General features: G+C 42.0%; 1 protein-coding gene across 5 annotated transcripts in view; it reads left to right on the forward strand.

The window, feature by feature from the left end:
- Window positions 1–13,952, forward strand: part of ECT2L (epithelial cell transforming 2 like) — a 54,565-nt gene that overhangs the window by 15,947 nt on the left and 24,666 nt on the right. For all 5 annotated transcript variants that reach the window (XM_081141057.1, XM_081141058.1, XM_081141060.1 and 2 more), the window contains 5 exons: window positions 5,854–6,016; window positions 7,881–8,133; window positions 9,316–9,484; window positions 10,351–10,489; window positions 12,291–12,459. In XM_081141057.1, coding sequence (XP_080997183.1) covers window positions 5,854–6,016; window positions 7,881–8,133; window positions 9,316–9,484; window positions 10,351–10,489; window positions 12,291–12,459 — 893 coding nt within the window. The remainder of the gene's footprint in view (window positions 1–5,853; window positions 6,017–7,880; window positions 8,134–9,315; window positions 9,485–10,350; window positions 10,490–12,290; window positions 12,460–13,952) is intronic.

Raw genomic sequence — 13,952 nt, forward strand, 5'->3', positions numbered from 1 at the left:
CAGTGCAAGTTAACACTGCTGTAACTATTTTGGGGTGCTTTCCATGTCTCAAGCTGGAGTCGTGTGGTAGACTAAATAGTGGCCTCCAAATATGTCCCCATCTGAATCCCTGGAGACATGGCAAAGGGACTGTGTAGATGTGATTAAGGAATATGAGATGGGGGTGGGTAGCCTGCATTACTGGGACTCTGAGATCCTCACGAGGGATGCGGAAGACATCAGAGTCAGAAGAGAAGATGTGGTGATGAAGCAGTGGGAGGGACAGAGAGACCTGAAGGTCCTATGCCGCTGGCTTTGAAGATGAGCCAAGGAAGACAGGCAGCTCTAGAACCCGAAAAAGGCAAGGAAACAGAGTCTCCCCTCAGAGCCTCCAGAAGGACCCAGCCTCACCAACACCTTGACTGTAGCCCAGTGAAACGGACCTCAGGCCTCTGACCTCCGGAACTCTGAGAAGACAAATTCAAATGGCTTTAAGCCACTGAATTGTTGGTAATTTGTTACAGTAACAACAGGAAGTTAATACAAGCAGTGATTTTTCCTTTTTCTATTTTCAACTTTTATTATTTTTCCATTTTTTATTCTAATTTGCACGCATTGATTTCCCCCCTTCAAGTTATAAGCACCATACTAGGTGCTGGGACAGAGCAGCCAGTAAGACCATGTCTTCTTTTATGGGACTTACAGTCCACTGGAGGAGACAGACATCCAAAAAAGGCCTGAGTTTGAGGGTCAACAAGAATGGAAACACAGAAATCATGCTTAGGTTACACAACAGGGCACATCGAGTGTAAAGGATGTAGGTTTCAGCAAAGGATATGAGGCGGCATTAAGGGGGGAGAGCTCAGTGAGTGACAGGAGCCTTGCCCAGGGAAGTGTTTGGGGGGCAGGAACGGAATGGTCAGCCCGATAGGGAGGAGGGTTGTGGCAGTACCCCAGAAATACCACCCTAAAAACCCCATTATTACCTTATATGGTTACCTATATTGTTGCAAAAAAAAAAAAAAAAAGCTTTTTACTAGGTACATGACTTGTATCTACCATGCTGGCTCCAGATGCAATTTCTTGCCTCTTCCCCAGCACCACCGTCTCTCATGGGCCACAGTTACGTAATAACTGGGCAAGTCATACTGCAGGTACCCAACAAGGACAAGTCTGTGTGCAAGGGTTACCCTTTATTTTCCACAATCCAAGTCAGGCCTGGCCAGCTCAACAGGTATCAATTAAAGAGCTGCGACTGTGCTAAGTGACAAAGGAAAGGTAACGGGGGCCTCACCTAGCCCTTGGGATCAGAAAGGCCTGTCTGAGGATTTGGCATTTAGTTGGAGTTTGAAGATAGAGTAGGAGCTAGACAAGCAAAGACTTGTAGGATGTGTGTTCGCCTGGAGGGAACACGTGTGAAAGCTTTGGGCCTCTCGTCTATTCAACAGCAATACCAGGCTTTTGGAGAAGCCCTGGAAAATGGGGGTAAACAAAAAGACAATACCCATCACCCATAATCCCACCACCCAGGTACAACCGTCTAACGTGTGCGTATGTGCATCCACGTAACTATGAATTGGAATGTACGAATTATTTTTAGAGCTTTAAAAAAACCTCTTCAATCTCCCCTCCTGTGGCTTTACCTGCACTCAGCTTTGCTCTTTTATTCACTGAAGACTTTGGCACCCCGCTCTCCATTTTCTTTGTACCCCAATCTCAGTCATTATTCTGGGTGACATTGGCATCCACATGGAAACCAATTTAATACAGACCCTTACCGTGCCATAGAGTGTTTGCAAAGCCACCAGACAAGACTAAGAGGCGCTACTTGGGCACTAGAAAACGGGTACCTCTGCCAGACCCACTTGCCCCTCTCCAGGCCACCTCCCCAAGCTGTTCTCCCGGTTATTTTCATCACAATTTTGGCAGCTTCTTTCCACGTCTTATTAGAAATTTAAGAGCAGAGAATTAGATTCAAGTCCCATATTACAAGCCTTGTTGTTTTTGTGAAGTACACATTGTACGTTCAGTAGCACACTGCAAAGCATCATCATGAATTATTTAAAAGAAGCTATCCTTGTCACAATAAAGGAGCAAAGCACATTGTGTTCATTGTCTCCTTGCATGTTGTTATTTCTCCTCACAGATTTATCGCTTTGCAACATTAACTAAAATGCAATGAGCCACGGTGTCATTACTGCAAACTAGCCCAGCGCTGCGGCTCACGTGCTGATTTTTTTAAAATGTGACTGAAGCATTTTCTTTCCTTCTTGCTTAAGATTCATTCATTATACTTGAACATGTCCTTGTAGGAGCAGCACAGACTAGGAACATCTACGAAACATGTTTAATTGGGCTTTTCTTTAAAAAGTAACTCAGACTGAATTCCTCTCTTTTGCTCTCCTGGCACGAGACAGAAGGTGGGGAGGGAGATGAGATGAACACACTGAAGGTGCCGAGACCCCTCTTTGAAAAGGAGGCTGCGAACACTCCTGTTTTGCGCCTTATTTTATTGAGCTGTTCATTCCAAACGAAAGCAAACTGTCTGTCAAGGGCCAGTGGAAGGACCGTGAAGCCGGCCTCAGGCAGCGACGAGTGAGGTCAGCGAGCCTCCGGGATTAACTGTGCTCGGTTGGCACCGTCTCGTTCAGCCTGAGCGCTAATCTCTATGAGTACTGAGGCGGATCCCCAAGTGGCATTTCCTGTGGACGCTACATGCTGCCAGGACACGCACAACTCCATTCTTTGCCCTCCTGCTTACCTCACACACACGCATCCCCCAGACTGACATGCCAACAGGTTCATTTTAAAACCACTCTGTTTTGCCCAGAGAGAGTGGCTCGGCTGCTGAGCATCGACCTATGATCCAGGAAATCGGGGTTCAATTCCCGGTCAGGGCACACGCCCGGGTTTCGGGTTCGATCCCCAGCAGGAGGCAGCCGATGGGTGATTCTCTCTCATCATTGATGTTTCTTTCTCTCCCTCTCCCTTCCTCTCTCCGAAATCAATAAAAATATGTATATATATTTTTTAAAAAAAACAGTTTTGTCTCAGGCTGTGACAAGGCCTCATGGATTAAGAGGGAGCAGGGACTTAAAGCCAGGAGAGTAGAAACATGCACAATAATAGTCAATTAAACCTTAGAACTAAAGCAGGTAGCCTCTTCTTTAAAAATACCTTTTTGCTTTGCAATAATTTTTAACTTATAGAAAAGTTGCAAATATAGTATAATTTCTTGATACTGTTCACCTGGATTCCTCAATTGTTACCATTTTCTTGCCATAGAATTCTGATCATTCGAGGGTAGGTTGTCAACGCGATGCCCCACTAACCCTAAGCCTTTCAGTGTGTCCTAGAAAACAAGGACAGTCTGCTGAAAACTCAAGTACTGACCATTCTCCAGCATCAGGAAATCAGCAGCAACAGAGCACCACCGTCCAACCCACAGGCTCCATTCAATATTCCCAATTTTCCCAGCACTATCTCCTGTAGCCATCCTTTCCTCCTCAATCCAGAATCCAATCCCTGGTTTCCTACTGTATCTAATCTTCATGTCTCTATAGCCACCTGAACAATTGCTCAGTGTTTCCTTGTCTTTTCTTGCTTGACATTTGAAGAGCACAGATGTGTGATGTTGTTGAATGACCTCCAATTTGTGGTTGGCTGACATTTCTGCGAGATTTCAGGTTACTACCTTCTTGGCAGGAGTAACACAGAAGCGATGATGTGTGTTCTTCTCAGTGGATCACACGGGGGACCAACCGTGTCAATTTGTCCCATTGCTTGTGATGCTGACTTTATGACTTGCTTAAGATGACTAATTATGAAGTATTTTGTATTTATTAATTAATAAGTAACTAAAAAGTATTTGAATGATTACTTTTTACTTAGTTTAAAATATCTGAGTCTATGCAAATATCCTGTTTCTCATCAAACTTGTTTGATGTGTCCATTGATGATTCTTATCTGAAGCAGTTATTCCTATGATAGCTACCAAGCGCTGATTTTCTAATTCAATTCCCTCTACGTGTATCAGTCGGTATTCTGTTCCCCTTTTCCCAAGACTTGTAGATGAGGCTCTGGTTAAGCCAAGAGTTGGGGTGCGTTCATGATCAAGACTCTCTCTGGGTCTAATGGGTGTTCGGCAACCTGTTCATGAATGTACCTAAGGTCCTTTTTGTCCCTAAATGGAGATGCCATTTTCATTTCACATTGAAACTCTCTGAAGCTTGACCCACTCTATGGGAATTTAGGTCAGAGAAGACCCATTGCAGAATCAGATCTGTTCAGAGTCATGACTTTTCTTTCAGTGAGTTCATCTGTGTCCATTAGGACCTAGTAACAGGGCAGCAGGAGCCACTTAGCAGAGAGAAAAAGTTCTATGGTCTCAATGGCCTGAGGTAAGTGAGCTCTGGTAGGTGCTTATTGCCAAAGTTTCCAATCAGCTGTGAGGTTGGTCATAAATATCTGTAATTCCATGACGTTTGGAGATTAGGAGTCCCAGTGAAGCGTTTGATTCACTGACATCTGGATTGCTTCCAAACTTTCTTGTTCTAGCGATTCTTATGCAACGATGACCACCTATCTGGTGGCTTGGGACTGTCGCAGATGTTTATTGCTAATACCTAAAGGGGACAATCATTTTTGTTGTCGTTTGCTTGATTTTGTAGTTGGTGGTTACAGGGCCGACAATGCATCTTTCATGGGCTGTCAAGTGTCTCTTTGGCCTCTGTCGCCCCAAGACGATCGCTTTGACAGGGCTTAGATTTTGTCTTCATTCAAGATCCATCTGCGCTTAGGCAGCTCGAAGTGCAGTGCGAGAAGCTTCCTTGACGGATGTCATGTAAAAAAGCTTTCTTTACAGGTGTCACATTAAGAAATTACTGTTGAATTTATTTAGGTATGAAGATCATATTAGAGTATATGTTTTTTTTAATGTTCCCATCCTTTAGTTTACACACTGAAATGTTTATAGACAAAATGATCTGATGTCTTGGACTTAGTTTAAAATAATATGGAAGTGGGGAAAGAATGCAGAGGAGAAGGAATGGCAGAAACAGACACTTAATTAGTGGAGTCATAATATTACCACAACTGTTAAGGGGAAATAAAAAAACTTTTGATAAAGGGAAACTGACAAAATTTGTTATTAGAAGACCTGCAGTAAAGAAATGCCAAAGGGAGCCCTTCAGGGTAAGGAAACAGACACCCGATGGAAACTGAGGTTGACATGGTGACACCTCATCCTGCTACTCTCAGCTGTGGAAAAGGGGATCCGCTGGCCCGGGAAGGGTTTGGATCTTTGTTTAGTTAAGTGCGGTAGGTAGTTTTAAACTGTTTGGTTTTAAACAAACTGTACAGCTCTTCATTGTCATCAGTGAAAGTTCAAGAACCTTCTGTACTAAACACAATTTGGAACATTTTGTTATTTTTATATGTTTAGAATGCTGAAATGTTTTTGAAATTAAATAAACAGTATTACATAAAAAAAAAAATTGGAAAAATAGCAAATTATACCCAAAGTAAGTAGAAGGAAATAATGAATAGTAAAAATCAATAAAATAGAAAATGGACAAACAACTTAAAAAAAAAATCTACGAAAGCAAAAGCTACTTGTTTGGTTTTTTTAAAAAATAGTAATAAAATCGACAAACTCCTAGGAAGAGTAACCAAGGAAAAAAGAGAGAAAACACAAATTATCCAATATCAGGAATGAAAAAGGGGCTATTACTATAAATCCTACAAACATTAAAAAGGTAATGAAAGACAATTATCAATAATTTTATACTCATTAGTTCAACAATTTAAGTCATTGTTTTGTAGATTCCATAGATATCAGTGTTCTGAACTAAATTTCTGTATCTTTCTTCTTAGGTTTGTCCATGACCAGTTTTCAGAAAGGATGCAACTGGCCAAAGTGGATTTCTCCACCGTGTTACCACGCTTCATTTCTCTCTACATCTTTTCCTTTCTCAGTCCAAAAGATCTGTGCGCGGCTGCACAAGTCAGCTGGCCCTGGAAGTTTTTAACTGAACAGGTTTACTACTTGTCAATTCCTAGTAATAGGGCCCAAATGCAACAGTAATCTGTAATGAGGCCATTGGGGTAACTTTCTTCCCTAAAGATAACTGGGGGAATCTGAACCATAATTAGCTTATTCTTAAAACAAAAAAATGAGGATAAGTTAAATACAGTAATTTATTTTATAAGTAAAGAAATGTGTGCTATTCTAATTCATAGAATTTTAATAATTTTAAAATATTCAATGATTTAGAAAATATTTTATCTTGGCTAAAAAAGTCCATTCATCCATAAAAAGATCATTTAAGCTTTGGTTTCTATATAACATTATTTTATCCATGATAATTCACCTTGAAAATTGCTGTACAACCACAATTTTGGCTAATACCTGTAGAAGGAAAATCTACCTCGGGCCTATTTGTCTGTTTCCTTTTAAAAGACTTAACAAAATGTAATGATAGACATATTTTAAAAACAAGTCAAAAACTCACTTCTTTAACATGTACACACTTCCTAGGATGGCTTGCGCTGAGATTCTGATCTCAGAGAACACCTCACTCTGTGATGGGGCCACAGGCAAAAGCCAACTGCAAGCCCTGAATTTATTGATGTAAAAAATCCAGGCTTAGTGTTTGCATGCTACACTGTTCTCTGTCTTTCTACTTTCAACCTTTCTATGTTCTTATATTTAAAAAAAAAAAAAAAAAAAAAAAGGTCCTACAAACAGAAATGGTGGTAGTGGTTGTTTTTGAACATTTAGCAGTCTTTGACTTTTTTCATGGGATAATTTGGTCTGTTTGCATTTTTTGTTTGTTCCATGTGTTTTGTATTTTGTTTTTCTCACTGCCTTCTTTTGAAGTACTTAAATATTTATTTTTATTGTTAATTATGAGTTCTTTAGAAGTTCTTTCACGTCCACCCTAGGGATTACAGCATATCCTAAAGGGCTTTGAACCCTTTAACTCCATCCCCCTGCCCCCCCATTTCTATGCTTTTGTTGTCAGATATTTTAATGGAATATGTCATCTTACATGTATGTAAATATATATAAGATACAAACATTTAAATATATATATTAACCTCACAAGACTTTATTACGATTATTTTCTTTTTTTAATTATTATTTTTCAATTACAGTGTATATTCAGTATTATTCTGCATTAGCTTCAGGTGCACAGCATAGTGGTCAGTCAGTCGTGTACTTTACAGAGCGTCCCCCCCCCCCGATAATTCTAGTACACCTGCACCATACAGTTATGCTATTGACTATGTCCCCTAGGCTGTAATTTACATCCCTGTAACTATTCTGTGACTACCAACTTGTACTTGTTACTCCCTTCACCTTTTCCCCCAGCCCCTCTTATTACTATTATTTTATACAGTCAGTATTTACTTATAAGGGACAATATATTTACTTTTTTTTGCTCTTCATGGCTTCCTCCATCTCTGAGCTTCCATTATTATCACTCATTTTCCTTCTAAATTCTCTTCAATATTTATTTTCATGCAACTTGCTGCTGACAAATTCTCTTAGTTTTTATTTTTAAATGTCTTTATTTCACCTTCCTGTTTAAAGGCTATTGTCACTGGAAATTTGAACTCTAGGCTTAAAGTAACCAAATGCTATGGGAGCATGAGGTGAGTATGCAGAGATGACTGATACATGTATTCATGTATAATGTATATGTTCATCAAAGAATAGTTTTGCCATGGAGAAAGGAATGTTTTTTATTTCCCAGAGTAGAGTTTAGATGGCACGTCAACTGCACTAGAAATCTCAAAGTATTTTTAAAAATTATCCGTGTACCTGAGAGCATGATTACTAGGAAACTGACCTTTGAAAAACCTCACACTCCTCTTTCTCATGTCTTTCCCTACAGGACTGCTTATGGATGCCCAAATGCATCAAGCTGGGGTGGTTTCTGCCCTACACGCCAACGGATGGTGAATACGGTGCTTGGAAGCACCATTACATTGCCTGCGTGGCCAGCCTAGGCTGGCTGGCACCCAGGGAAGCCGCGGCTGTTCACGGGACTGAGAACGAACCCCGAGCAGAAGACGAGGAGCTTCGGGAGAGACAGAGGGCAAGGCGCCTGCGGAAAAGAACTTGGGAGAAAATTGCACTGCGCAAGAGTGAGTAGCATTTTAAACTACGCGTTCAGAGTGAGTAACCCAGTGTTGTAGAAACCAACGGATTTACACACAAATTCCCACAGAGGGAGACAGTGCTGTCTTTCTAGAGTAGCGAGTGGGTGGCAATCTCTGAAATATGTTCAGGACAGGCACTTTTTTCCTTCAGTGTCTATTTCAAGTTAATTAATAAGCAAAATAGATTTCAGATGAACTACATAAGGTCAAACATCACTGCCTCCATTGCTGCCCTAGTTTTTCTCAAATTTATAAGGCCAAAGATAAGGAGGGGAGAGAAGTACAAACACAGGCAAAAGCAAAGAAATAGATTCAGGACAGTTCAGAAGAACTGGGATTTGGTGAAAGATGAGAAGTGAAAATGGGAACAAAACCAGGAAGAATGGCTGTATTTATTTATTTTATTTATTTTTTATTGTTGGAAGTATTACAGATGTCCCTTTTCTTCCCCCATTAATCCCATCTACCCGGCATCCACCCTGCCTCGCCCCCCCCAGCTCTTCCCCACACTATTGTGTGTGTCCACAGGTCAGGTATATATGCATCTAAGTCCTTTGATTAACTCCCCCACTCCCTCCCACCTTTCCTCTGAAATTCATCCCACTGCTCCACGGTTCTAAGTCTCTGGATCTATTTTGTTCATCAGTTTATTTTGTTCATTAGATTCCACATATGAGTGAGATCATGTGGTTCTTGTCTTTCTCTGACTGGCTTATGTTTGTTTATTTTTAAGTGGAAAGGGAGTGGGGACAGGACTCTTCAGCTAAGCCTTCTGATTTGTGTGTGAAGCTAATCAGCAAAGCTGATTGGGGTTCTCCCGGTTTTGTTTTTTTCTAATGATTCATCCTCTGTGAGATCATAACAAATGGCACATTACTTAAAGCCAAGAAGGACAGAAATGGAGGGGAAGCCTATAAATTAACTGGTTTCCACAAGAAAAGAGTTGCTTGTTCTCTGAGCTTTGTTTCTTGACCTGAAATGACTGGGAACTTGCAGCCACAGTGCTGACAGGAGAGGAAATCCAAAGAGGGTCCATAAAAGTGGCCGTAATGACTGCCGCTTGGAACACTGCCCTGGGCCCGCTTTATTTTTGATGCCTTTATCTATGGAGCCGTGGCTGGGAGAAGCGGGCAGTAAACAGCCAGGCCGCTGCTGTTTGTTTTTCAGAGGAGTTATTCCGAGTCCGACCCCCCTGGGCGAGCGGAACAGGCTGCTCTAGATTGTTCGAATCCCAATGCCAGCCACGTCTCCCCCAGACTGTGAGGGATCGAGTGGGACTACATGAAGCTCTGGAGAAACAGCATGTCTTGGCTTCCTCAGAAGCTTTGCCCAAGTGGTAAGCGAACCTCCATCTACTGAAGGCTCAGGACTATCCCCTGATACCAGGAATTCATTCCAGAATCATCTAGCTAACACGCAGGTCTCTCGTAACTACATGGCTCTTATTCTTGGACATACCAAGAACAATAGTCTTTAGCATGCTTTCTGAATTTAATATTTCAGATATTCTTAACCCTGCAAACAGGCCGTACTGCGGATGTAGTATATTTTCTGTATAAAGTTATTGAGCAAAAATATCACTTTTTTCAGAAATGTGTTGTAGGGCATAAGTGTATCCAATGGTAATGCGGGGGTGGAGGCGACTGCGGAGAGAATGGTGACATTACTTGGAAAACTGTGAGGCCTGGATGATTAAGGAAATCTTAAATCTCTCTGCTGTCCCTTTTCAAAATGTCACTTTGAAGCCCGAAGTATGTTACTAAATTCATTTTAAGTGCCCCACCAAAGCTAAGTAGCCCACAGATGGAGGAGGAGAGGCCCCCCCCCCTCCAGGAGACCCATTTGCTTTCTTCCCCGAACTGCAGGGGAAGACTGAGCTGCTGAGGCCACCTGCCTCGTACACAACATAACTCGTGGACACAGAGAACATACTATCAAAGTCAAGAGGAAATGAGCCCTGGCAGGTGTGGCTCCATTGGTTGGAGCACACCAAGGGGTGGTGGGTTTGATTTCTTCTCAGGACACAAACCTAGGTTGCAGGTTCCATCCCTGGTTGGGGTGGGAGGCAACTGCCCAATGTTTCTCTCCATCTCTGTATTTCTCTCCCCCTTCCTCCCTCTCAAAAAATCAATTCAAATTTTAAAATGTTAAAAAAAAGAGAGAAAATGAGAACTTCACTTATTCCCCCTTTTTCCCCTATAGGAGTAATGTTCTTGGAAGACATTCCTACCCTTTATCATCAAGGAAAAATTGGCGTGAAGTTTTTAAAAATGATGACAGCCCTTCACATGCTTCCCAGACACACTTCATATTAATTTCATCTCGGATTCCTGCATATGAGGTACAGGGTGTGTTAAGTGGCCAGGCCTTTTCTGAGTCAAGTTTTTTCATTGACACTAGAGATTGTATGGCAATCTTTTGGCCACATGTATGAAAATGATTCATCTCCCAAAAGAAAAGTTGTCTGATCTAAGTGGAAATTTACAGACCCAAAACTGTTTTAAAAGTGAGAAGCAATAAGGATAACAATAAATGAAAATTATTTTTTTAAAAAACATTAAAGGCCTAAACTCCCTTGCATTTAGTAGGTATCCAATTAATTCTTTTTATTTTTATTTTATTTTTATTTTTGTTTGTTTTAAATATATCTTTATTGATTTGGGGGAGAGGAAAGGAGAGGGAGAGAAAGTTAGGAACATCAGTGATGAGAGAGTCATGGATCACCTGCCTCCTGCACGCCTCCCACTGGGGATCAAGCCCCCAACCTGGGCATGTGCCCTGACCAGGAATTGAACCGCTATCTCCTGGATCATAGGTTGATGCTCAACCACTAAGCCATGTGAGCTGGGCTGAAGTTACATATTTTAATGTTAATATAAATAAGAAAAATAAAGGAAGTACATATACACATTAATACACACACAGAGACATACATAAGAGATAACATTTAGTAGGTTATCTCCATTGGCTTACCTGCAGTTTTCCCCAAAAAATTCCTATTTGCAACAAATGTTTGTTTTCAAGATTTGAAATCACTTCTATCTCTGGGCATCTAGGAATTGACCTTAATCATTTACAGTGGCTGACTTAGCAGGTCCCCATGGAAGCAAGATAAGAGTTTTCATCTCCATGTGGGCCACAGATAGTTTCCCTAATGTTTAAAAATGCATCATGCTGGGCACAGAGAGTAACTGGTTACAGAGTATGGGTGAATAAACTGGTATAAAATAAGTCCATTCTTGCCCTGCCCTGTGTTGCTCAGTGGTTAGAGCATCAGCCTGTGCACCGAAGGGTCATGGGTTCAATTCCTGGTCAAGGGCACATACCTGGGTTGCAAGTCTTCCAAGCCCCAGTTAGGGTATGTGGGAGGCAACCTATTGATGTATCTCTTTCAATGTGTCTCTCTCACATCAATGTTTCTCTCAATCTCTCTCTCTCTTCTCCCCCCTCCCTCCCTCCCTTTGACTTTCTCTAAAAATCAATGGAAAAAATATCCTCAGGTAAGGGTTAACAAAATAAAAAAAATAAAAAGTCTGTTCCCCTATTTGTCTTTTTATATAAGACTATGTCACAATTACTTATTTGATTATTAATGTAATGGGGGTTTGGTAAAAAATAGGTTTAACCATGTGGCAGTTCTCTGTACTATTCAACAGTGACCTTCAGAAAGTGGCATGAGGTTTTTCAAAAAATCAATGACTTCAATGACTTTCTAATCTATTGCTAATCAGTTAACTTTATCACAATGAAAAGTTTATTTGGGTGTTGAATTCAAGGAAGTGTTTTCAATTTAAATGGGAAATATTTATCAATATTTATAATTTAAAAATTCATAACTTAGAAGAAAACTCAGTCTATTTAAGAAGTCTACTGTGAAATTGAATTATCTCAATTTTATTATTTTTTAAAAGTTGTATATATGTCACTGTGTATGGGTGGAAGAAAATCACCTAACTTGTTAATAGAATTTATCTCTGAGTGACAGAACTACAAATGTATATCATTTTCTCCTCTTATAATTAGAAAAAAATAATTTTTAAAAACTCTAGTGAAGGAGAAAGCTTATCTTTCTCTTTCTATAATATTAATAAGTAGTCTAAAGTAATGGTCCTTGGTTCTGCAGCTCCGGTTTTATTTTCCAGATGGTGGTGGACAGTGTCAGGGCAGGCGTCATTTCTGTGGTGTACGAGCACAGTGGTGGAACCTTGGAGAACCTGCTGTATCTCATAGACAAGGCCCTGGATGGGCAGAAGGCACAGAGTGTGGGGATATTTAGCGATGGAGACAGCAGAGAAATCAATTTACTCGAAGGTAAGATGGGATGGGAAAGAACTCTCTTTGCACCGATGTGGTCTTTGTCCACGTGCATGGCCTTGAGCCTACTACTGAAGTTCCGGTTCATTAAGAAGTTGGTAACCCAGCCCGAGGAATCAGGCAGGAGCGTTCAGGCCGCCCACTGATGTAATGAGGCCCACCCGTGTTAGGGAATCTGCTTTACTCGGTCTACCTTTTCAAAGTAGTCACGCCCATAGGCCCTCTACATGGGTGTGCCCTAACAGCAGTCATTGTGCTTCCAAATGGCTGTCCCACAAAGGACAGGATTGGCTGGTATCATTAACTTGTTTTAAAAATTTCAGTGGTTACCCTTTTTGGGGGGAAGGAGATGATGAATGTTTAGAAATAATCATTTAGTTTCTGTTTTTCCTCATACCGTAACCTGCATCCTTCCTTACTTGTACCTAAAGTGGAATTATCTTAAGTTTTACTAACTGGGAATCTTCCCTCTTTGTGGGGTGAGGGAAGAGAGGGAATAGGTGCCGGGGTCCAGCTGGCAGGGAGCTCACAAGATGGCCAAGCGAGGACCCGAGTCACCCAGCAAACTGCCCTCTCTGCGGCTGGAACTTAACACCTTGGAATAGTTCCAGTGAATTCTATTATTAGCAAAAACCAACTGCTTCTGGTTCAGCTCCGCCTTATTTTTGGCCCTTCTTGTTTAGTTTACCTGCGCCTGAAGCAAGTTGTGTTCCACATTCCACTCTTAGATCCCCTAAAACTAAAGCACAGCCGCTATTTGGGGTTTAAATGTGTGACGAAGTACACGGCGGCTCTTCTCCAAACGGTGGAGCACCAAGCGCAAGTCTATACTGGGTCGCTGGTTCACCTCCTATGGAGCAAAGGGGCCTGGGAGGGTTCCCTGGCTCAGCTTTCTGTTCTCCAGATGGGGAAGGCTTCCAGACGCTTCCTTTTCTTAGTTTCCTTTTATTAAAGCAATAGCAACAAGAACAAAACTACCTCAGGAAAGTAAAGTTTCCTTCTGTGTAACTGTGGTGTTTTCCCAAAAGCTTTTGCCTTAAAAACAACAGAGTGAAATCTTTATCCAGTCACCCGAAGAGGACCTTGCGCTGTGTCTGGGCGTCTGGGGGTGGGGAGTGAGCCAGCGGGGCTCCTGTGCCCACTGTGCACGGCGTCCTGGGCTTCGGAGTGCAGAGGCTCCTGGCCCGGCACCCTCAGGCTACCTGAGCCACCGCTGTCCCCGCACAAGCGCTGCAGCGAAGCCTGAAGCCTGCCACCCCGAGCACTGCTTCCGCCCTGGGCAATTGCCTCTCGACTGACAGCTGTGAAACATTTCTGCTTTGGAGCTTGGCTGTGAAATCCCAGGACTCGACAGGCCATCCGCCCCCAGCCCTGTCGTGGGCCTGGTAACTCACACCGCTAGACGGAAACGCGGTCCTCAATAAAGGCACAGTGGCCGACAAATCCAGGATGCGAAGGACACCGAGGCCGTGGTGGAGTCCAGCGGTAGC

The sequence above is a fragment of the Miniopterus schreibersii genome (assembly GCF_964146895.1).
Source record: "Miniopterus schreibersii genome assembly, chromosome: 6".
Taxonomy (NCBI): domain Eukaryota; kingdom Metazoa; phylum Chordata; class Mammalia; order Chiroptera; family Miniopteridae; genus Miniopterus; species Miniopterus schreibersii.